The sequence below is a fragment of the Anoplophora glabripennis genome, unplaced genomic scaffold (genome assembly GCF_000390285.2).
Source record: "Anoplophora glabripennis isolate ALB-LARVAE unplaced genomic scaffold, Agla_2.0 scaffold17, whole genome shotgun sequence".
In the NCBI taxonomy this organism is placed as follows: domain Eukaryota; kingdom Metazoa; phylum Arthropoda; class Insecta; order Coleoptera; family Cerambycidae; genus Anoplophora; species Anoplophora glabripennis.
In genome coordinates this window covers 2,535,803-2,558,121 of record NW_019416231.1, presented here as the reverse complement: position 1 = coordinate 2,558,121, position 22,319 = coordinate 2,535,803, and the positions used below count along the sequence as shown (strand labels likewise).

The following is a 22,319-nucleotide window of genomic DNA, read 5'->3' as shown; positions in this document are numbered from 1 at the left end:
TTTACTTTCAAGTATAGGAATTTTATTAAATAAAAAACGTGTTAATGATCAGTTTTATTTAAAACTTTTAAGCCGTCTTCCAAATCTGCCCGGTGGTAAAACTCAACTGGTCAGCGCTTTTGTAATGTTCAAACACGATGATGCTATTATATCCCTTCTTCAAGAAGGGCGCTGGTAGATATAAAGCTTGCTGAGGTCCGATCTTGGCGTATTTTCCCAGAGGAATACCGTTCACAACGACCAAACCTTTGGTCCAGCTCCTCATATCGATGTAGGTGTCACTGGGCTCGTCAGAAATTTCCAAACTCGCGTAATATAGGGCAGGTCCTAAGCTGGACGTTTTGGATGACCATGCCTCGAGGTTGTTGGTCCAGCTTTTCTTGAATTCTAATGGAATTATTTTCCAGCCGGATACTCTGTTGTCATTGAGATATACGTCACCTTAAAAGGATGTATACATTATTTAGAAGCTTAGTATTTGGGATGTAAAATTTACTAGTAGTCGATGACGAAATATTTCTGGCGCCCAAACTTTAATTGAATTCTACTACCTCTTGTACCATTACTTTAAAGATATTTATACATTTTATGTCTTTAAAATATAATAAAATTACCAGAACTAATACAAAAATAACATATTTTATTGCGGAACACAACTACCCTGAATTAGGTATCAATTTGTTTAGATCTTTGAACTATCTCTTCTAATGTATTTCCAGAGAAATTTGGACTATCCTTACCTTGCCAAAGTCCCTTGAACGTCTGATTGTACTGAGTGATCTTTCCTCCATTGATCCTACCCCAGTTCTCCACCAAGATATCAACAGTAGCCCCCTTCTTCTCATCCGTGGTGAGCACCAAGGTCGAGTCGGCCAGTCTCCAAAAACCGAACCCATCCAAGTCGTTCTTCGTTTCCAAGCTTGGAGAAACCCGAACTCCATTCACCGACACCACTGCCGTATCGCAAATGTGTCCTCCAATCTTGAGCACGGTGTTAGCTGCCAGGTCCACATTTTCTTTCCTGTAGACGATGTAGCCGTAGCTCTGGCCCGAGTTACCGTTGATGTCCAGCTTCTCCATGGCTACTACGTTCTCGCTCTCGATGACGTAGGGCGCGTCGTACTGTATCAGGTTGCTGAGTAGTATTTCCTTTTCGATGGATATAACAGGGTACGCTATCTTAGGGTTTAAGTTAGGTACGTCCGGGGTGTAAGTCTTAACGGGACTGTGTTGAATAAGGAGTTCCCGGATATTGAAGTATTTGTCGGTGTAGTCACCAGACTCGGTTAGTGGGGAGTCGTAGTCGTAGCTGGTGGTGATGGGTTCGAAGCCGGAATTGTCGAACAGAGTGTTTCCTAGAAATACGCCTTAGTTATTTGGTGATCTTTTAACTTTTAGTTCTAATATGAAGTTATGTCGAATGAAAGTAATTAAATAACAGGACTTGTTAAATAACATTGTTACAAGAGTGTCTTGTAGAACGTGTTTTAATCTCAATGGTTGGCATAAGTCTGCACAAAATACACTTGGTCTTCCTATAAGTAAGAATAATATTTTTTATCGCTAACATTCCAAAAAAAAAGATAACGTAACTTTCCCAACGAAATGTGAGATGACAATTGCTTCCTTTCTGTGATTGTTTCTTCTGATGAACAAGCCACTGCTCGACTCCAACTTGAAGGAACAATTGAGAGATGGGAAAATGGCAATAAAGACGATTTGGTTAAAATTCATACAAAGATTTTTGTAAAGGTCGTTCACCGGTGTGTGTGTGTGTGGATTGAGGAGGGGCTATATCGAAAATAGGTGCGGACAGATTGTGTTAGCGCTCTTACGTTACTAAATTATCAAACAATTCCTATTATTTAATTACTTCTTATAATATAGCGTATCAGTCTGTAATATAGCTTACGCAAATACTAAAGATAACTGCCCTTTAACCTTAAATAAGTAATAAGCATCAGAGATACACAGAGAATATCCATCTACAAAATACGAAATATGTAGAATATATCCTGTAGACTGTTTACATAAATTATCAATTCGATCATCTCGAAAATGCTACTATGAATCATTTTATTTTATTAAGATACCTAGCTGAATTAAATTATGTCGCATTTTACACATTTGCTGACTTTAAGTACGTACCAAGAGATGCACCATTAGTAAACCCAAAATTGGTACCACCATGGAACATGTAGATATTAACAGATGCAGGATATGTCAAAATTCTTTCGTATATTCCTTTCATGGTGTTTGCATCTCTAGTTGCGTGGTCGTTGCCCCAGAAATCGAACCAACCAATCCAAAATTCCATTACCATCAACGGTCTGCAAAATAAAATTAATTCACTCTGATAACGTTTCTCAATTATTTTGTTTGTGTTTCTATTGTTTCCTACTTTTAGAATTTAGCTGCGGCAGCAGCTGCTGTTATTACCTTCTTTCTCTTTTTTCTTATTTTCTCTTGTTTTATGGTGACTTACCGGTTTGGTTGCAGTTCCAATAATTTCTCAAACTGTTTCTCAGGAGAAGCTCCCAAATTGGCAGTCTGCAGGAAAACACCCGGTAGGGTACCTTTGTCTTGGTGGGACAGTGGACTATCGGATGTTACCAACAGCTCCACAATACTATTTTGAACGAAAAGTTGATGCAATTCTTCCAAATACTCTTTCTGTGGGAGGAAGGTTTGGTATTCTTGGTTTCCGTACTCATTTTCTACCTGGAAAGCTATGATAGGGCCCCCTTTGGTGAACTGGTATTTCGCCAGTATCGGTAGAAGAGTATTGAAATATCTAAAAAAAAAATTGGTAAAATACATATATTTTGACTTACGTATATTTTTGAGAAGTTCAGTTTCAACGAATTTATTGTGGTTACCTACTTTTTAAAATTGTACATTTTTGATCATTAGCTTTTTTATTTTACTTTATATTAAAAAACTTAAACGAATTCAAATTAATTTTTTAAAAGTTTCATAAATTATTCTCATCAAACGAAACTATACAAGGGTTTTCTTAGTGAAAATGAACATAAAAAGTTTTGGTAAACCGAATGTTTATTCTGAGAATGACCTGTTGACAAAGTTTTCCTTCAAATATCTTCTAAGATAATTAAAATATCAATATCAAATTTAGTACAATACATTTATGACAATATATTTATTAATATAGTCGACGTTTTTGACAGTCATTTCAAAATAAATTTTTTTCTAAATGTTTGTGTTTTATATATCATTTTGCTCTATTAATATTTAACCATTTCATTTTACAAGGACCAAAATGCAGAAAGATATCTGTCTATCATGGCTTATTGAAATCATTAAGTAGTGTTGAAAACCTTCAAAAAATTATCTTCTGTTCTTGCTCCTAATAGCTTTAACATCACTTTTTTATAGGTACGAACAATTCTGAATTAAATACCTTGTTACGTATTTCATGTAGGTCTCTTCTGTTGTCCTAAATCCCATACGTTCCTCTCTCAGCAACCAACTGGGAAATCCACCAAAATTGTACTCGGCGCATATGTACGGCCCACTCCTCAGAATTACAAACAGGTCCTCCTCCTTAGCAGTGGTCAGCAGCTCTTCAAGGTGCAGGAAATCCTCCATCTCAGACCCACCTTCTCCAAAATCGAATACTCCGTTTTCGGGTTCGTGGAGATTCCACGCGATGTACGTCTCCACTGTGTTGAGACCTGCAGCCCTTAATTTTTGTAAACGATCCCTCCAATAGCCTCTTGGTACCCTGAAGTAGTGCATGGCACCACTGTATAAAGAAAAGTTCTTCCCATTTAGAACGAAGTAGCTTTGGTCTGCGTTCAGGCCAGAGCTGATGCCTCCTGACGTATAGTATTCATAGTTCGTCGGTAAATTTTGCGTTGTACCCGAAGACAGGAGTAAGGTGAGCGTTACTAGTAACGGAAGGACCATTTTACTTCGATTATACTCTTAATTCCTATTGCCAATGATTTATATTTATCGTGGTGGATGTGGTACGTGCCAAAATCAATCACTGATAAGAGTATCTACAACAGGGGTACTTGTGAATCCAAATATTTTTCTATATATTTTTTTTAGTAGAAAACACAACTTGAAGTAAAATGGGAGGATTCTTATCAGCAATTGAAGGAAAACTAAAAATAATAACAAAAATAATGTACTACCTACGCTATTTCAAGTAGTTTTTATCAGTTTTTTTATAATTATTCGTATCAGCTGTTGTACTTTAATTCTTCTTTAAGTATCGTCGACGTTCCAAGCTTCTTGGAATCGCAATCATTAAAATGCAGAACATATTAAAGGTCTAATCGCTAATGATTTCAAAGTAAATACATGCATTCGAAATCCACTGTAAAAACAATGACATATATTTATTTTTGAATCATCTATAAATATTTGTAGTAGAAATAACCACTTGTAAAAGTTCGATAAGATTACCATCCTCTTCTTAACAATGAAAACAACTATGCGTATTTGTTTTATATAACATGGAGATTTGAGTACCATAAATTACAATAAATATAAGTGTTCACGTGATCAGTACGTCAACAAATAGTACGTATAATCGAAATCTTGCAAAATTCGTGACACTCAAAGATTTGGTATTTATGTGGTTGAAATTATTTACATAGAAAACAGAAGCAAAATATTTAAAGAATTAAGTAAAATGAAGCATATATCATAGTTGCATCGAAATTTATCTTGTTTTAACTTGTGCCATACGTAAAAGGTTTATATCATAATAGCACGCTTGTAAAAGCTACCATCTATTTTTGCTTATTCCTAGAATATTAATAATAATAATAGAAGTAAAGTCAGCATAAAAGTTTATTTATCAATATCAGACATGAAATCATTGTACAGTATCTGGCACGGTCCAAATTTGTTTCAAGGCGAAGGACACCTCGTCGTTAGCCTTGAAATGCTCGAAGATAACTATATCGTTGGTTCCTTTCCTCAAGAATGGACCGGGAAGATACAGCGTCTGCTGGGGACCCAACATGAGGTATTTTCCTAACGGGAAACCGTTCACGATAACCAAACCCTTGGTCCACTTCCTCATGTCCAGGAAAGTATCTTGGGGCTCATCGGAGATCTCCAAAGCAGCGTAGAAGAGGGCGGTTCCATCGTTAGAGGTCTTGTCACTCCAACCTTGGAGGTTATTAGTCCATTCTTTCTTGAATTCTAGAGGGATGATTTTCCAGTCGGAGATTTTGTCTTCATTAAGGTACACATCTCCTATGAAGGAAAATATTGAGTTTTCAAACATGTTCCTTTGGCTCTTAGGATATATTTTCTATAATACTCACCCTGCCATAAGCCCTTGAATGTCTTGTTGTATTGATATATATTTCCCCCATTCATTCTACCCCATTCCTCGACCACTATATCTATGGTAGCGTTGCTTATGGGATTAGAATTCAACAGTAGAGTCGAATTCTCCAATCTCCAGTATCCGAATCCGTCGATATCACTAACCGACTTCAAGACCGGTGACACTAAAACCCCGTTAACCAAAACAACAGCTGTGTCACAAATGTGTCCTTCGATCATCAAAACAGTTTCAGCTGCCAAGTCCACATTCTCCTTCCTGTAAACGATATAACCAACGCTTTGGCCTGAGCCATTGTTGATATCCAGCAGTTCCATGGCTACCACGTTCGGGCTGTTTATCACGTAAGGAGCGTTCTTATCGATAATGTCGCTGAAGGATAGCCGTTTTTGTACAGTTATCGTTGGGTAAGCAATCTTGGGCTGTAAGTTCGGAACTGCTGGCGTGTTGGTTGGGATGGTGCTGTACTGTTCTATCAGCTTCTTGACTACGGTGTATTTGTCAGTGTAGTCTCCAGCCTCGGTCAAAACGGAATCGTAATCGTAGCTTGTCGTTACCGGCATGAATTCAGAGTTATTGAAAGAGTCCGCACCTGAAATATCCAGAAACGTGAGAACGAGCTCAAAACATATTCGATGTGGTTTGGGACCATTAAAAAATTATAAAGCGGAGATATGTAGGTCGGTGCAGTGACTTGAATATCTAATAGAGCTTACCAAGAGATGCTCCATTGGTGAAACCCCAGTTTGTGCCTCCTATGAACATGTAGATGTTGAAAGAAGCTGGAAATTCCAGTATGCGTCTCAAGACCTCCAATACGGTGCCAGTTTCGGTGGTGTGATGAACGCCGGTCCAAAAATCAAACCATCCAACCCAGTATTCCATAGCCAGAAGGGGCCTGTAGTTAAATACATAATATTCTAACCGTATTGGGCCTTTACCGCATATGGTACTTACTTATTTGGTTGTCTCTTCAGGATCTTGTTGAATTGCTCCTCGGGATCGGTACCCAAGTTGGTGGCTTGGAAGACTCCGTCTACGGTGCCTTCATCTCCTTCCACTGATGGACTGTCGGAAGTTATCAACAGCTCCACTACGTCGTTATCTAAAAAGATCTGGTAGAGGGACTGGAGGTATGCCCTTTCGGGTACAAAGTCTTTGTATGCGGCGAATCCATATTCGTTTTCTATTTGGAAAGCAATTACGGAGCCTCCTTTCGTGAACTGATGCTTGTTTACGACCGCAAACAACTTTTCAAAGAATCTGAAAAGGAGCGAAACTGTTTGCTTAGAGAAATGTTGCTGTTAGACACTTACACTTACCTTTTTACGTATTTTAAGTAGTTGGCTTCGTTCGTTCTGAATCCGATCGTCTTTTCCCTCAGCAACCAAGCGGGGAACCCTCCATAGTTGTACTCAGCACAGATGTAAGGTCCCGGTCTCAGAATAACAAACAGATCTTCTTCCTGCGCAGTCTGAAGCAGTTCCTCGATATGCAGGAAGTCCTCCATTTCCGTTCCGCCGTCACCAAAATCGTACACACCCGAATAGGGTTCGTGCAAGTTCCACGCCACGTAAGTCTCAATGGTGTTCAGGCCGGCTGCTCTCATTTTCTTCATTCTGTCCCTCCAGTGACCCCTTGGGACTCTAAAATAGTGCATGGCCCCGCTGTAGACGGAAAAGTTCTTGCCGTTGAGGGTGAAGTAAGGCTGGTCCACTGACAGACCAGAGCTGATCCCGTCGGACGTGAAGTATTCATAGTTCGTTGGTAGGGAGCCGCTGTTTACGAACAGTAAGAAACATACCGTTAGTATTAATGTCACAGCTAAAGCCATTTTCTTAGCTGTTTGCTGGTTTAAACTTGAGAGTGTGAATTATTACGAATTCCATCAATTTATAGATCGTGGGCAAGTACTTGTTTAATATTGTTATCAGTTCATTTTCAGGGGAAAAAATTATTTAATCAGTAATACCTTTTTGATAAATAGGTAAGAGTACTTCTGTTTCAACAGTAAATCTACATTTATCACAGTGCGAATACGAGATAAATAAAAATACTGTTTCCGCACAGCTTTAAAAAATAACATCTATTTTGCTCAAGTTGAATGGAGAGGGTATATCGCCAAATGTTTTGGAAACCATATTTACTTTCAAAGAAACACTAGTTTAAGTTAAAAAAATTTTCTTTGATTAAAAAACTAAACGAACTAAAAAAATGTACCAAATATTCCATTTGGCTACATCACTCATCAATTTCACATAACAAAAACTTTTTTGAATATCCCTTGTTTTTTGGTCCATGCTTTGCATTGTAAGGGTTACAATCTTTGTGAATTTTTTTTGCTTTGAATAATTTTTCGCAGAAATGTATCAAAGTTATCAATAAAAACACTTATCTGGCCATCTCTACTGTACATTTTATCAAACACTATTAGTTTCAAGCACAAATAAATATCGCATTTTTTGCTGTATCTCAAAACTTCTTCTAAGTGTTTCACGTGGGGAAAAAGATAAAAAAAATATGTGAACATATGTGAGTAGTATTTAATAACACACGTTTGAAAATTATGTTAGATTATATTGTTTGTATTTCTCTTTCTGAATAAACAAGATGTTCCTTGATTAATTTTCAAACTTCATCATAAAAAATGCTGGTCGAAAGATCACACTTTAACGAAAATCGTCCATTTAGAAAACAAAATTCAAAAGCATTAATAAATTCGAAATTTTAAATTGATTGTTTTAGAAATTTAAAAAAATCGCACGAAGATTTAATTTTACTTCATGTGAGGCAGAAATAGTTATTAAATTCTCAAGATATATATCAAGATTAGAATGGAAATTAAAATTGAAATTTCACGCTTTTTTATTCCCTATCGAGCAGGTAGATGTTACAACCAATCAGTCGACAAGAATACCCTTTCTATGATTCCTAATAATATTGCACAGTTTTTGAAATTAGAACATCCTGAAACATATACAGGCCATTCATTCGGAAGAACATCGGCAACGTTACCGACTAATACAGGAGTTGATATATTAGCAATCAAGGGACATGGTTGGTGGAAATCAGCCACAATTGCAGAAAGTTATGTTGCTCACAGTTTAAGTAACAAAAATGAAATAGCTAACAGAATTCTTTACAATGACACTTCTACTCCAGGTTCTAGTAGTACGTCGCATCATGATGTTTTAATGGATCAATCAGATAATATTGAGCCTTGGTTTAGATCCAACGAGTTATGAATATTTCACGTCAGACGGCATCAGCTCAGGCCTGTCAGCAGACCAGCCTTACTTTACTTTGAATGGAAAAAATATTACGATCTACAGTGGTGCTATGCACTATTTCAGAGTTCCAAGGGCCCATTGGAGAGATCGTTTAAAAAAAGTAAGGGCTGCAGGTCTCAACACAGTGGAGACGTACATCGCGTGGAACCTCCACGAACCCGAAAACGGAGTATTCGATTTTGGAGAAGGTGGGTCTGAGATGGAGGATTTCCTGCACATAGAGGAATATTTAAAGATAGCACAAGATGAAGACTTGTTTGTGATTTTGAGAATTGGACCATATATATGTTCTGAGTTTGACTTTGGTGGGTTTCCCACTTGGTTGCAGAGAGAGGAACAAATGGGTTATAGAACCAACGAGCCTACTTACTTAAAATACGCTGAAAGGTACAGTATCCTATTTTAATTACAGAAATCTGTAGCAATACGTATTTCAGATACTTCAACGTGTTGTTACCGATTCTTAAAGACTACCAATTCACTAGTGGCGGACCAGTGATAGCTTTCCAGGTCGAAAACGAGTTCGGATATACATTATATGAAGATCATGAGCCAGAAAGGGAACATCTCGAACAACTCCGCCAGATTCTTATTAAAAACGGCATAGTGGAATTGTTAGTAACGTCAGATAGTGTCACATTCGCAGGTGTCTCAGGGACCATACCTGGTGTCTTCCTTCAAACCGCCAATTTTGGGTCTGATCCGGAGAAGCACCTGAACAAACTTGTAGAGTTGCAACCTGATAGGTGAGATATTAGTTCACCCAAATTGTTATTTTTTTAAGTTAACTGTATTGTTGACGTACTAGACCAGCGATGACGATGGAATACTGGATTGGATGGTTCGATTATTGGGCTGACGAACATAATTCTGTAAGCGCTGACACTGCAAGAGATCTGTACGAACGTATCTTAAAATTCCCAGCTTCCGTCAACATCTATATGTTTCATGGGGGTACAAACTTTGGATTTACCAATGGTGCAGGGCTGTGTAAGTACCAATTATATCTATACGAATTTGGATCATATCTAACTCTGTCCAAATATTTTTCAGCTAATCGACTTGTTGACAATTCAGGCTTACAACCTATAGTGACAAGCTACGACTACAATTCCCCACTGAATGAAGCGGGCGACTACACAGACAAATATTTCGTAGTTAGAGAACTACTGGAAAAGTATAATCCTGTCAAAACCAACACACCAGATCCACCAGCTTTGGCACCAAGAGTGGGTTATCCGTCTATATCTATCGACAAACAAATACCAATAGCTCAGGTTTTGATTGAAAATCCTCCTCATGTTATAAACAGCGAAAACGTTATTGCTATGGAAATGCTGGATATAAACAATGGATCTGGGCAGAGTTTTGGGTACATAGCTTACAGAAAGGAGAATGTATTTTTAGGACCCTATACCATCTTGGCAATCGAAGGGAATATTTGTGACGTAGCTATTGTACTGGTTGATGGTGTCTTGGTATCACCAATTTTAGAATCAAAGGATGATGTGAACGGGTTTGGGTTTTGGCGACAGAATAATTCTCTGCTGATATTAACCAATGAGGAGAAGACCAATGCTACTGTGGATATAATCGTTGAGGAATGGGGTAGAATGAGTGGGGGAAGTTTAAATCAATATAATATGACATTTAAAGGGTTATGGCAGGGTAACTTTGTCTATTCTATAATTTGTACCATTAAATTTACTTCTTCAATTTTCAGGTGATGTCTACATTGACACAGAAAGAATTACAGATTGGAAAATTATTCCTTTAGAATTTAAAAAATCTTGGACTAACAGCTTGGAAAACTGGTCGGACAAAACGTCTAGCGACGGACCTGGGTTGTATCACGCGAATTTAGAAATAACCACCGAGTCAAGCGACACGTACTTAGATATGCGAAAGTGGACTAAGGGGTTGGTTATTGTGAACGGTTTTCCTCTAGGAAAGTACGCTAAATTTGGTCCTCAGCAAGCATTATACTTACCTGGTCCGTTCTTGAAGACCGGTTCTAATGACATTGTGATATTCGAACAATTTAAAGCTAATGATGAGCTAAGCTTTGTCACGGAACAGATATGGAAAAGTGTGTAATGGTTTTATTTGTTAATAAATTACTGTAAAATGCTTATTTAAACGAGTAAGAGGTACTAAATAAAATATAATAAAGTATATATTTAAAAAATCGTACTGAATATGATTTATATAAAAAATACTGTTTTTTACCGCCTTTTTTATAAACATTTAGAATATTTCCAAAACCATGGATAATATTTAATTATAAAAAGTGTGATTGTATAGTCAATTAAGAAACACACATTTAAAAAAAATGTCCTTACGCCCTTTTGGAGTCGAGTTAAAACTTTTTTTTCAAAAAATCACAGTGTTTCTGTCAAAATCAAAAGGGCCCCTGGCAATAAATCAAAATTCCATTCAAATACAAAGCTAAGTTAGGTTTTAAGCTTTCAAAATCGACTTTCTAAACCCATTTTTTTTTTAAATAACTTACAGAGAGACAGAAGGTTAAAGGTTATGCAGTTTTGTCCTTGACGGCACAAAAATTAGAATTTTGCAAAAACGCACATTTTTGAAGAACATTAAAACACAACTTTTAGGCATATTTATAAAATTCCATCAAATAACAACCAAGTTGCGGATAATAATTTAAAAAATGCTGTTTTTCCAAGTTTTTCTTTCCGATAGCTTTTAAACAATTTATCCGATTTTAATCTATCAGGCGGCATTTTGTAGGTCTGATTATTGCGCATATTTCGTCTGTTGAACACTTTTCTCTAAAATCAATAGTTTTTCCAATAAATGTTGGAAAATAGTTAAATGTTTATGTTAAAATGTTTATGTTAAATGTTAAATGTTTTTTAATTACTATTAATTAAAATCTACTTCTACTTCTAATATTCGATTATACTCTTAATTCTCATTAACAGTGATTTATACAGTGTGATTCACAACTTATCCAAAAAAATTTGGGAATAGATGCAGCATGAGAAATAGAATCAATATCATAAAAAAAAATTTGTAAAATCCTTATAGTTTCCGAGAAAAAAAAATATTGAAGTTATAGTACATTGAACCACTACATAGCTGGACAACTGTAATCTCTAGCGTCATTCGCCACGTGGCCTCAGCGACTCCGAATACTGAATTCGGATTTTGCAATCTTCGTTGCGATATTTACGTTTACAACAGGTTTTTAGTAGTGAGTGTCAAAAATGGGTAGTTAGTGTCAAAAATGGTTTGCGTGTACTCGGAGTTGATGGATATCGTTTTAATTTATGGTGAAGCAAGACAACATTTGTGTTAGTTCGTAGAAACTGAGTACAACGGACCCAAATGTGTTTACACGTGAGTGGATAAAATTTTGAACAATTGTTGTAACATCGGTTATGTCAAATGATTTTATTATTTAAAAACACAAATTAATTTTATTAATTAATAAAAGCAAAAGCAGTTGAATTTGCCGATATAAAATAAGTACGATAAAATTCTATTTACATATTTCTTTCCTTGCGAAAGTCTTTGTCCGTTTTTATTACACCACCATGCCGCATTGTGCGAGGTCAGGTTTTACAGTGGACCAGTTTCCAGTGCCGTGCAGAAGTGTATTTTTAAATCATTTTCGAACTGCCTTTTTTGATTTTTTCTTTACAAAATTGTATTTGTAAGGGTCCCCTGCACATCCAGAATTTTTTTTTGGATAAGTTCTGAATCACCCTGTATTTATCGTGGTAGATGTAGTACGTGCCAACAGAAATCATTGATAACATTATCTATAACAGAAGTACTTTAGTGAATCTAAATGTTCTGCTATATATTTTTTTTTGTAGAGTACTTGAAGTAAAATGGGGGGATTCTTATCAGCAATTGAAGGAAAACAAAAAATAATAACAAGATGTACGACCCTTCCCCCAAATTGAGATGCCCCTGATTAAAATTTTTGAAAAATTTTATGATCTATTTCGACTTTTCATGAGCAGTCATGGCGTCAAACTTCATAATTTTCCTGCAACCCGTTTCAGAAATATTTAAAAAAACATGAATTTTTTGAGACTCCATTTAGGGGGTCGTAGTTCCTTTGAGACACATTATGAGACACTTGCTTGGGTGATTTTCAAAGAGCCGTAACTTGGAGGGAAATGATCGTAGAGAGAATCAAGAAGAGGGAAATTGAAGTTTCACGTGCCTAGTTTTCAGATCTGGAGTTTAAAATTTTTTAGCGTCAGCAGTTTTCGAGTAATCATAAGAAAATCAACGAACTAAAAAATTGCAAATTTTTTGTTTTGTTTAAAATGCCCCCAAATGCACATGGACAAAATTTTTTTATTTGGTAATTACACCACAAAGCTCTTTTAGATAATTTAATTCTCTTCAATTTAGAAAAAAGTAAAACTGTACTGTTCCATCAATTTTTTGACTACAGTGTATTTGTCAGTGTAGTCTTCAGACTCGGCCAAAACGGAATCGTAATCGTAGCTTGCAGTTATAGACATGCATTCAGAGTTATTGAAAGAGTCCGCACCTGAAATATCCAGAAACGTGAAACCCAATTTTCAAATTAGGAATATTTTTGATAAGATAATATTTTTTTAAAGTCCGTTTTTTAAAGTATCTATGACTCTAAATATGAACTACAAAACGTAACAATGGCTCTACTTTCGTAATAAATGTATACGTAAGTGTTACTAATATGTAAAAGCTCTTAAACTGATAATCGATATCTGTGCACCATCGGAAAACATGATTATATAAATATAAATAATGTATCATGCCCGTATCAGTTTAAAACCTATCGCGCCCAATAATTGTTTCATCTAATCATGGCGGTTGGCGTGACTTTACTGGGACTCTTATACCTGTTTGCACCCACTCTTGGTTTGGATCCAACGAATTACGAGTATTTCACGTCAGACGGCATCAGCTCTGGCCTGTCAGCAGACCAGCCTTACTTCACTTTGAATGGAAAGAATATCACGATCTACAGTGGTGCTATGCACTATTTCAGAGTTCCAAGGGCCTATTGGAGGGATCGTTTACAAAAATTAAGGGCTGCAGGTCTCAACACAGTGGAGACGTACATCGCGTGGAACCTCCACGAACCCGAAAACGGAGTATTCGATTTTGGAGAAGGTGGGTCTGAGATGGAGGATTTCCTGCACGTAGAGGAATATTTAAAGATAGCACAAGATGAGGACTTGTTTGTGATTTTGAGAATTGGACCATATATCTGTTCTGAGTTTAACTTCGGTGGGTTTCCCAGTTGGTTGCTGCGAGAGGAACAAATGGGTTTTAGGACTAGTGAGCCTACCTACTTGAAATACGTTGAAAGGTACAGTATCCTATTTTCAATTCAGAACCCTGTAGGAATCTAATCTTCTAGATACTTCAACGTCCTGTTACCGATCCTTAAAGACTACCAATTCACTAATGGCGGACCAGTGATAGCTTTCCAGGTCGAAAACGAGTACGGATATACAGTATCTGAAGGCTATAAGCCAGAAAGGGAATATCTCGAACAACTCCGCCAGATTCTTATTAAAAATGATATTGTGGAACTGTTAGTAACGTCAGATGGTATCACATCAACAGGTGTCTCAGGAAGCATACCCGGTGTCTTCCTTCAAACCGCCAATTTTGGGTCTGATCCTGAGGGACAACTGAACAAACTTGTAGAGTTGCAACCTGATAGGTGAGATATTTGTTCACCCGAACAGTTATTTTTTTAAGTTAACTGAATTGTTGACGTACTAGACCTGTGATGACGATGGAATATTGGATTGGATGGTTCGATTATTGGTCTGACGAACATCATACCGTAAGCGCTGACACTGCAAAAGATCTGTACGAACGTATCTTAAAGTTCCCAGCTTCCGTCAACATCTATATGTTTCATGGGGGTACAAACTTTGGATTTACCAATGGTGCAGGGCTGTGTAAGTACCAATTATATCTATACGAATTTGGATCATATCTAACTCTGTCCAAATATATTTCAGCTAATGGACTGTTTGACAATTCAGGCTTTGAACCTATAACCACAAGCTACGACTACGATTCCCCATTGAATGAAGCTGGCGACTATACAGACAAATATTTCGTAGTCAGAGAACTACTGGAAAAGTATAATCCTGTCAAAACCAACACACCAGATCCACCAGCTTTGGCACCAAAAGTAGGTTACCCATCTATATCTATCGACAAACAAATACCAATAGCACAGGTGTTGACTGAAAATCCTCCTCATGTTATAAATAGCGAAAACGTTATTGCTATGGAAATGCTGGATATAAACAATGGATCTGGGCAGAGTTTTGGGTATATAGCTTACAGAAAGGAGAATGTATATTTAGGACCCTATACCAGGTTGATAATCGAAGGAAATATTTGTGACGTAGTTATTGTACTGGTTGACGGTGTATTGATGTCACGAAATTTAGAATCAAAGGATGATTTGAACTGGGTTGGATTTTGGCGACAGAAGCAATCCTTTCTGATATTAAACAGAGAGAAAAAGACCAATGCTACTGTGGATATAATCGTTGAGGAGTGGGGGAGAATGAATGGGGGAAATATACACCAATACAATAAAACATTTAAGGGGTTATGGCAGGGTAACTTTGTCTATTCTATAATATTCACCCTTTAATTTACTTCTTCAATTTTCAGGTGATGTCTACATTGACACAGAAAGAGTTTCGGATTGGAAAATTATTCCTCTAGAATTTAAAAAATCTTGGACCAACAGCTTGGCAAACTGGTCGGACAAAACGTCTAGCGATGGGCCTGGGTTGTATCACGCGAATTTAGAAATAACCACCGAGCCCAGCGACACCTACTTAGATATGCGAAAGTGGACTAAGGGGTTGGTTATTGTGAACGGTTTTCCTCTAGGAAAGTACGCTAAGATTGGTCCTCAGCAAGCATTATACTTACCTGGTCCGTTCTTGAAGAACGGTTCTAATGACATTGTGATATTCGAGCAATTTAAAGCTGATGATGAGCTAAGCTTTGTCACGAAACAGATATGGAACACTGTATAATGGTTTTATTTCTTAATAAATTACTTGCAAAGTCATAGTATGCTTATTTAAACAAGTGAGAGGTGCTAAATAAAATATAATAAGTACATATTTAAAAAAATCGTAATAAATATCATTTTCTTACAATTTTGTTTGTTGTTTTGTTGAGTTAATTATTTATTTAATTACGTTCGTAACATTAACATATCATTATTACAGCACCTATTTCTTTATCGTATTTATAAAATTGTTCCCGTAAACGGGCGTTTTGGAAAACACTAACTCTTTGTTTGGTGAAAACTCTTCAAATACTACTATTTCGTTATCCCCCACCTTCAACAGCGGTGCAGGTAAGTATAGACTTTGTTGCGGTCCGACTTTCCAATATCTTCCCAGCACGAAATTGTTCACGATCACTATCCCTTTATTCCAGCCGCTCATATCCAGAAAAGTGTCATTTGTTTCCTCCAAAACTAAGACGGCTTTGTACAGTCCTGCACCTACTGGTACGTTATCCTCAATGGGCGCCCAACCAGACAAGTTTTTATTCCAGGACTTTTTAAATTCCATTGGAAATATTTCCCAGTCCTCGATCTTTTGTTCGTCTAGTACCACTCCCTTTGATAATCCCTTGAATTGATAGAATTGGTCTAAGGAACCAAAATTGTTCCTACCTAAGTTCCCTACAACCAAATCCAAGGTGGCGTTGGACAAATCTTCCTCGGAACTCAAGTCTAGGGTACTGTTTTCAACTTTCCAGTAACCGAAACTGTTTAGGTCTACCACGTTCTTTGTTATCAACTTGTTGTTTACATAGACGTTCACAGAATCTTGAACATAGCCCAGGATTTTTAACAAAGAATCTTTTATAATGATTATGTTGTTCTTGCGGTAAACAATGTAACCAAAGCTCTGACCCGTGTTGTTATTAATCGATAAGTTTTCCATAGTTATCAAGTCTTTGTTGTCAATTTTATGTGGCAGTTTCTCAATCAGTTGACTGTATCCTATGTACTGCTCTATCTTAATGCTAGGATAAGTCGAAAGTTCTCTTACACCAGGCAAGTCGGGCAGTTTCGTTTTAACACCGTTGTATTTGTCTAGCAATTCCTTAACCACGAAGTACTTTTCCGTGTAGTTACCAAATTCCGAAAGAGGAGCATCGTAGTCGTAGCTGGTGATGTCAGGTGTATAAACACCTGAGTCTATATTAGCTCCGTTCACAAATCCAAAACTGGTACCACCGTGGAACATGTAGAGGTTTACCGAAGCAGGGTACTTTAATATCCTTTCGTAAACGTCCTTGAATTGTTTTACATCACCTACGTACTTCTTTTCAGACCAATGGTTGAACCACCCCGACCAATATTCCATGCTCATCGAAGGTTTATCCTTCTGCAAAGTCTTCAGTTTGTCGAACTGTTGCTCTGGATTGGAGTTGAAGTTTGCAGTTTGGAATAAACTCGGTAAACTCCCCACGCTGCCGTGATCGTACGGCGAGTCGGAAGTGAACAGTAACTCTTTTATATTGTTGTCCAGAAACAGTTGTCGGAGTTGTTCAACGTACACTGAATCGGGTACGAAAGGTGGATTCGCTCTTTTGGTCTCAGTACTCCCGTATTCGTTTTCTATTTGGAATGCGATTATAGGTCCTCCTTTGGTGAATTGTAATGATGCTAGAAGTGCCAGGAGTACGTTGAAGTAGCGTCTCACGTGGCTCATGTATTTCTCGTCGGATGTTCGGAATTTTATATCCTTTTCTCGGAGTAGGTAACTGGGTAAACCCCCAAACTCAAACTCGGCGCAGATGAAGGGCCCTGGACGTACTATGGCTAGGAGGTCTTCTTCCTGGGCAGTCTTTAGGAATTTCTCGATGTCAAGGAAGTCTTGCATGTCGGTTCCACCTTGGCCAAAATCGTACACCCCTGGAAAAAAAAAGAATATGTAAATGAGTTTTTTGATGAAGTACATTTTCCATAGTAACTTTTTTATACCGACAATATATCATCATGATGGATAGGAATAGTTATTTTCGAAAAACAATTAATTAATAATATCGGAAGAAACATGATGATAAAATATAAACATAATATAGACAACATCATTAATGCGCTAGCACAAAGAAGGTAGGAAAAGGTGGTATATGTACCAAGGATTCTGTTGGAAATGAAAAAATGGAAATACCAAATGCCATTTTTCACTATCACGTTTTTGGGAGACAAAATGTTTGAGCAAAAATCCAACGTCAGTTTGTTTTCACAAGCCTTTATCTTTTTTAGTGTAGCACTTTTAGATTGTCTGCACGGGATTTAATCGTGTTTTCGTTTATCAAATATTTGATTATCTTCAAATTGAGATTTACATATTGCCTTATTCTGTTCGTGATTTATTATTTTATAATCGAACTTTTATCCATATGAACCGTCTAAAGTGATACTTTTTCCACTATTGGAATAAAGTAACTTTATTTCACTAATAGAATAATACAGAAATAATAAACCTTTAATAAATCAAATTTAATTTATTTACTTTTATCACATTTAACTTCCTTATCGTTAATAACAACCCTTGTCGCACTGTTGCCATCATTTTCGGAACGCATAACATCTGCCGAAGTTTGTGAAGAATTTGCACAAGTTACGGATGTCTCTTCTTGTAAGGAACAGCTATATTTTCCTTGGATGTTCCTTGCAATATCAAGTTTATTAGATATAGACTCCTCAACATAACTTTCTGGACAGAGGAGCTCTTCCATCCACCATGCCGTTTGGTGGTTGCAAGATCAGCACCTTTATAGGCCAATAAAGTTGTTGAACTGCGTCTCATACAATGGCCAGTATATGTTTTTTTTTTTATTAAATTTAAATAGTTCTGACTCCACAAATATGATTGTGATGTGATTATGGATAAAACGTTGTATTGCATTCGTATTTTAATTGCCTTTTATCCACTTGAGATTATTAAACATTCTTGCGTGGATAAAATGGTACTTAAGACATTTATACAACAAATAACTATTATCAATAAGAGCAGATACTTATTGATATTCTTAAAAATGTTACTAATGATGCTATATATTTTTTTAAATGTATGAACGACCCAAGCAGTCTTTGGAAGTATCACAAATGTCACTAAAATACACTGTTAATAATTTCAGGTAGGTTTAAATATGTTGAAAAAGGGTTTTTGACTATTACAACAATTATATTTAAAATTAATACACCCCGTATAGTATATAATTGTATTTAAACACGCGTTAACGTTTCGTTATTTAGTTATTGCGTTGAAGATAAGGAAAACCTGCACGACACGCCCATTGAAAGAATTCATATTATTTATCTGTGTGGCAGTGAAAATAAATTATGTTTAGATTATTATAATGGCGCTGATTATAGAGTCAACGCTCTTGTGAATCTTCTCAACCTGTTACATTCGAAAGACAGATAAACAAATGCGTAGCGAGCCTATTGGTATGTACGATAAGGCAACTGCCTTGGATTGTACTGAAAAAACCATCCATAAATACTAATTACAATTTCAACTGAATACTAAATGGCAGGTATTTCTGTTGGTCGATTTATTAGTCAATTTTTTTTTCTCGAAGTTCTACCTCGCCGACCTTAGCGGGACACCCTGTACAAATTACACATGACCCTTTTTTAAATATGTCTGTCTTATATGTGTATCTTTTTTTAAATTTTAATGCTACAGATGAAAAAGCATTTTTGATTCAATCGCCCTATTTTGACCTTAAAAACCGTTTGTTCCATTTTGTTACAGCACCCTGTATAAAAGCGGAGTAAAATCACTGCTCTCTGGCACCTCTGTTATAATTTTAATCACATTTTTTTGACGTACAATATACTAGAGATCGGCATTAATGTTTGTAAACCATTTTAATCATAACAGATACAAAAAACTTATTAACAAAGTTGGTAAAAAGTTGATAGAAGATCAATGAAATTGGTAAATCCACATAGCGGGAAATCCCCAGTATCCGAATGAATTTAATTCCCACAAAGACTTCACGCAAACGTAGCAATTGCAGCAAAATAATTAACAAATAGTGACATTTACCTGGTTGGGGTTCGTGTAAGTTCCAGGGAACATAAGTCTCCACCGCGTTGAGTCCCGCTGCCCTCATCTTCCTGAGCCTGTCCCTCCAGTATTCCTGAGGGACGCGGAAATAGTGCATGGCACCGCTGTAGAGCGATATGTTTTTGTCGTTCAAGGTAAAATAGGGCTGATCCACAGACAGGCCCTGTGTGATACCACCGCTGGTATAGTGTTCGTAGAGCGTTGGTAGATTTGCCATTTTCTTTTGTTCTTGACGTGAAAGAAACGAAAGAATGTCGATTTTGTAAGTACTGATGCGTCACTGCACCACTGAGGTTTATCGTCCTCAGTTCCGTTCGATAGACTAAAACCTGTTTATGTGTTTAATGTTTATAAAATTATAATTTATCAGAAATTTCGTCGCGACTGATACAAGGTGGCTCAAATAGTTTTTTTTATCCGTAATTAGATTAACGTACATTCTTTGGATATTGGGACGAACATATGTTTACTTGCATTTGTCGGTTATTGAAATGCAAAGGTCGTATGACCTTCGGTTTTTCTGTACGTGTATTAGAGAGAAATTGTGCTTCAATTTTCTGATTCGATAATTATGTCTTGGCCAAATTTAAGGTTACTGGTAATGACAAATTGATTTACACGTATCTACTTCGTAATTTATTGCTAATTTGTGGTAAAATTCGCTTTAAAAGATACAAAATTAAAAAATACAGGTAGTTAAAAAAGTTTTGTATAAAAAATATGTCAGAACCAGTTGAAAATTTACAAGTTCCCCAACAGCGTATAGAAAAAGCATACAAGACAGTTAGACCCCAGTCTGGGATTTTTGAGAAAGGACATAATTCTTCATACACAGACAATTTACGTGACGCGACAGTGGCGTAGAAGTGCAGATCAAAAAAGAGGACGATACCGGTAAATTTTCGACCAATGAAGTATCTCATTTATTAGGACCAAATAATGAATATTAGGTCATACCAGCTACCACAATTGAACTAAGTTGGTCAACTCGTTTGAAACACAAACAAAACAGATTTTTAACACATTTCTTCAATTTCATACAGATCTTCGTGTTTAGAAATTTACAGAAAAAATCTTAGGTTTCTAAACCATCATACTTTTAACGAATTTAATATAGTTTGGATTTTTATTTTATTCTCTTAATTTTCTATAAAAAATATTGTAACTTTCCAATTAAATGGCCTTTAAATTGCAATTTTGGTCAACTTGCCCGAATTTTGAAGTTAGTTTGATAACAATATGTGACAATAATTTTTTTTCAAACCCCTGGCGAGGGGTGAAAGAATATAAAGGGTTTTTTCAAGTTAACTCAAAAAGGGTAAGAGCTAGAAAAAAGTTTCTTATAAAAGTTTTAGAGCATAAAATTCTACATAAAAATGGTATATGGGACTTTTTCTTGTACTATTAAAATTAACAGAGTTAGGAAGACTAGAAGTTAAGGGATGATTTCAGAAATTTAAAAAATCAAGCAGAAAAATGAATGAATTTTTTTTCAATCTATTCTAAAAAATGTAAACTATCTTTTCAGAGAAATAGACATATTTTTTAATTTTTAATAGAAAAGTTATAACAATTTTACAAAGCGAACGTGATTTTTTATCTTTGTCATAAAACAAAATTTCGAAAGCAACATTGGCATAGAAAAAAAAATTGTTTTAGTGTTAAATCATACAAATTAACGATTAAAAAATTGAAATTGTTATAACTTTTTTATTAAAAATTAAAAAATATGTCTATTTCATTCATTTTTCTGCTTGTTACGATTTTTTTAAATTTCTGAAATCATCCCTTAACTTCTAACCACCCTAATTCTGTTACTTTTAATAGTACAAGAAAAAGTCAATAGACCATTTTTATATCGAACTTTATGCTCTACAACTTTTTTTTCTAACTCTTGCCTCTTTTGAGTTAAATTGAAAAACCCCTTTATTTTATCTTTTTTCACTCCTGGCTGCGGGTTGAAAAAAAAATTACAGTCACTTATTGTTATTATATACCTCAACTATTACAACTTATATCAAAAATTCATGCAAGTTGACTAAATTGCGATTTATATTCACACTTAATTGGACTACGTATTATGTAAATATTTTACAGGAAAAATATAATATTTTGTGTCTCGTCTGTACTTCTAACTTTTTTGTGGCCACCCGTACTGTAATCACTTCATTTCTATAAAGATAAATGTTGGAGTGAAAACAAAGCAATTATAAAAAAAAAATATTTATATAATTATTTTATCACGTTCAGGCTTGTTCAGTACACAGACATTTGCTTGTTGGAAAATAAGCGTTTGTTTTTCAATTTTGAAAATAGCGATCCAAGTCGAATTGTCCACTAATAGACCAGTGCTTAAGCCTTCAAAAATGGTAAAAAGTGAAAAAAAATTATAGTACGATGAAACCCATTGGAAAAGAAAGAGAATATAACAGAAATGAAAAGAAAAATAATTTACGGGCGATCTGAGGTCGGGAAGGGGAAGGGGGTGAGTTTTTAAGGGTAAAAAACGGTTTATCTTGATTTCCGGAAAAACTACAAGTCTTATGGAAAAAAGTTAAATGG

The 22,319-nt window shown here is 36.0% G+C and overlaps 5 protein-coding genes across 5 annotated transcripts; 2 read left to right on the top strand and 3 right to left on the bottom strand.

The window, feature by feature from the left end:
* Positions 1 to 39: 39 nt before the first annotated feature.
* LOC108917837 (beta-galactosidase-1-like protein 3) lies at positions 40 to 4,117 on the bottom strand. Its single transcript, XM_018724601.2, has 5 exons — positions 3,422 to 4,117; positions 2,486 to 2,794; positions 2,149 to 2,330; positions 741 to 1,355; positions 40 to 441 (listed from the first exon to the last, which is right to left on the bottom strand). The coding sequence occupies exons 1-5, from the start codon at positions 3,928 to 3,930 to the stop codon at positions 68 to 70; spliced, it is 1,989 nt and encodes a 662-aa protein (XP_018580117.1). The 5' UTR covers positions 3,931 to 4,117; the 3' UTR covers positions 40 to 67.
* A 694-nt stretch (positions 4,118 to 4,811) lies between these two features.
* On the bottom strand, positions 4,812 to 7,203 carry LOC108917836 (beta-galactosidase-1-like protein 2). Its single transcript, XM_018724600.2, has 5 exons — positions 6,655 to 7,203; positions 6,290 to 6,595; positions 6,049 to 6,230; positions 5,310 to 5,924; positions 4,812 to 5,238 (listed from the first exon to the last, which is right to left on the bottom strand). The coding sequence occupies exons 1-5, from the start codon at positions 7,164 to 7,166 to the stop codon at positions 4,853 to 4,855; spliced, it is 2,001 nt and encodes a 666-aa protein (XP_018580116.1). The 5' UTR covers positions 7,167 to 7,203; the 3' UTR covers positions 4,812 to 4,852.
* Positions 7,204 to 7,436: 233 nt separating this feature from the next.
* LOC108917769 (beta-galactosidase-1-like protein 3) lies at positions 7,437 to 10,812 on the top strand. Its single transcript, XM_018724517.1, has 6 exons — positions 7,437 to 7,445; positions 8,540 to 9,009; positions 9,060 to 9,368; positions 9,431 to 9,612; positions 9,676 to 10,290; positions 10,346 to 10,812. The coding sequence occupies exons 1-6, from the start codon at positions 7,437 to 7,439 to the stop codon at positions 10,717 to 10,719; spliced, it is 1,959 nt and encodes a 652-aa protein (XP_018580033.1). The 3' UTR covers positions 10,720 to 10,812.
* A 2,622-nt stretch (positions 10,813 to 13,434) lies between these two features.
* On the top strand, positions 13,435 to 15,713 carry LOC108917864 (beta-galactosidase-1-like protein 3). The gene is made up of 5 exons (XM_018724648.2): positions 13,435 to 13,969; positions 14,021 to 14,329; positions 14,392 to 14,573; positions 14,637 to 15,251; positions 15,307 to 15,713. The coding sequence occupies exons 1-5, from the start codon at positions 13,461 to 13,463 to the stop codon at positions 15,678 to 15,680; spliced, it is 1,989 nt and encodes a 662-aa protein (XP_018580164.1). The 5' UTR covers positions 13,435 to 13,460; the 3' UTR covers positions 15,681 to 15,713.
* Positions 15,714 to 15,792: 79 nt separating this feature from the next.
* On the bottom strand, positions 15,793 to 20,091 carry LOC108917865 (beta-galactosidase-1-like protein 3). Its single transcript, XM_018724649.2, has 2 exons — positions 19,737 to 20,091; positions 15,793 to 17,584 (listed from the first exon to the last, which is right to left on the bottom strand). The coding sequence occupies exons 1-2, from the start codon at positions 19,972 to 19,974 to the stop codon at positions 15,882 to 15,884; spliced, it is 1,941 nt and encodes a 646-aa protein (XP_018580165.1). The 5' UTR covers positions 19,975 to 20,091; the 3' UTR covers positions 15,793 to 15,881.
* Positions 20,092 to 22,319: the final 2,228 nt, after the last annotated feature.

What these genes read in the sequence shown, in the direction of transcription:
- LOC108917837 (XM_018724601.2), bottom strand. Translation starts at nt 3,930, where the DNA reads ATGGTCCTTCCGTTACTAGTAACGCTCACCTTACTCCTGTCTTCGGGT. An exon ending in TACATGAAATACGTAACAAG is followed by an intron (nt 2,795 to 3,421) that starts GTATTTAATTCA and finishes TTTTTTTTTTAG; the next exon opens with ATATTTCAATACTCTTCTAC. An exon ending in TTGGAACTGCAACCAAACCG is followed by an intron (nt 2,331 to 2,485) that starts GTAAGTCACCAT and finishes TTTATTTTGCAG; the next exon opens with ACCGTTGATGGTAATGGAAT.
- LOC108917836 (XM_018724600.2), bottom strand. Translation starts at nt 7,166, where the DNA reads ATGGCTTTAGCTGTGACATTAATACTAACGGTATGTTTCTTACTGTTC. An exon ending in TACTTAAAATACGTAAAAAG is followed by an intron (nt 6,596 to 6,654) that starts GTAAGTGTAAGT and finishes GCTCCTTTTCAG; the next exon opens with ATTCTTTGAAAAGTTGTTTG. An exon ending in CACCAATGGAGCATCTCTTG is followed by an intron (nt 5,925 to 6,048) that starts GTAAGCTCTATT and finishes TGGATATTTCAG; the next exon opens with GTGCGGACTCTTTCAATAAC.
- LOC108917769 (XM_018724517.1), top strand. An exon ending in TACCAATGGTGCAGGGCTGT is followed by an intron (nt 9,613 to 9,675) that starts GTAAGTACCAAT and finishes AATATTTTTCAG; the next exon opens with CTAATCGACTTGTTGACAAT. An exon ending in ATTTAAAGGGTTATGGCAGG is followed by an intron (nt 10,291 to 10,345) that starts GTAACTTTGTCT and finishes TTCAATTTTCAG; the next exon opens with GTGATGTCTACATTGACACA.
- LOC108917864 (XM_018724648.2), top strand. Translation starts at nt 13,461, where the DNA reads ATGGCGGTTGGCGTGACTTTACTGGGACTCTTATACCTGTTTGCACCC. An exon ending in TACTTGAAATACGTTGAAAG is followed by an intron (nt 13,970 to 14,020) that starts GTACAGTATCCT and finishes CTAATCTTCTAG; the next exon opens with ATACTTCAACGTCCTGTTAC. An exon ending in ATTTAAGGGGTTATGGCAGG is followed by an intron (nt 15,252 to 15,306) that starts GTAACTTTGTCT and finishes TTCAATTTTCAG; the next exon opens with GTGATGTCTACATTGACACA.
- LOC108917865 (XM_018724649.2), bottom strand. Translation starts at nt 19,974, where the DNA reads ATGGCAAATCTACCAACGCTCTACGAACACTATACCAGCGGTGGTATC. An exon ending in CTTACACGAACCCCAACCAG is followed by an intron (nt 17,585 to 19,736) that starts GTAAATGTCACT and finishes TTTTTTTTCCAG; the next exon opens with GGGTGTACGATTTTGGCCAA.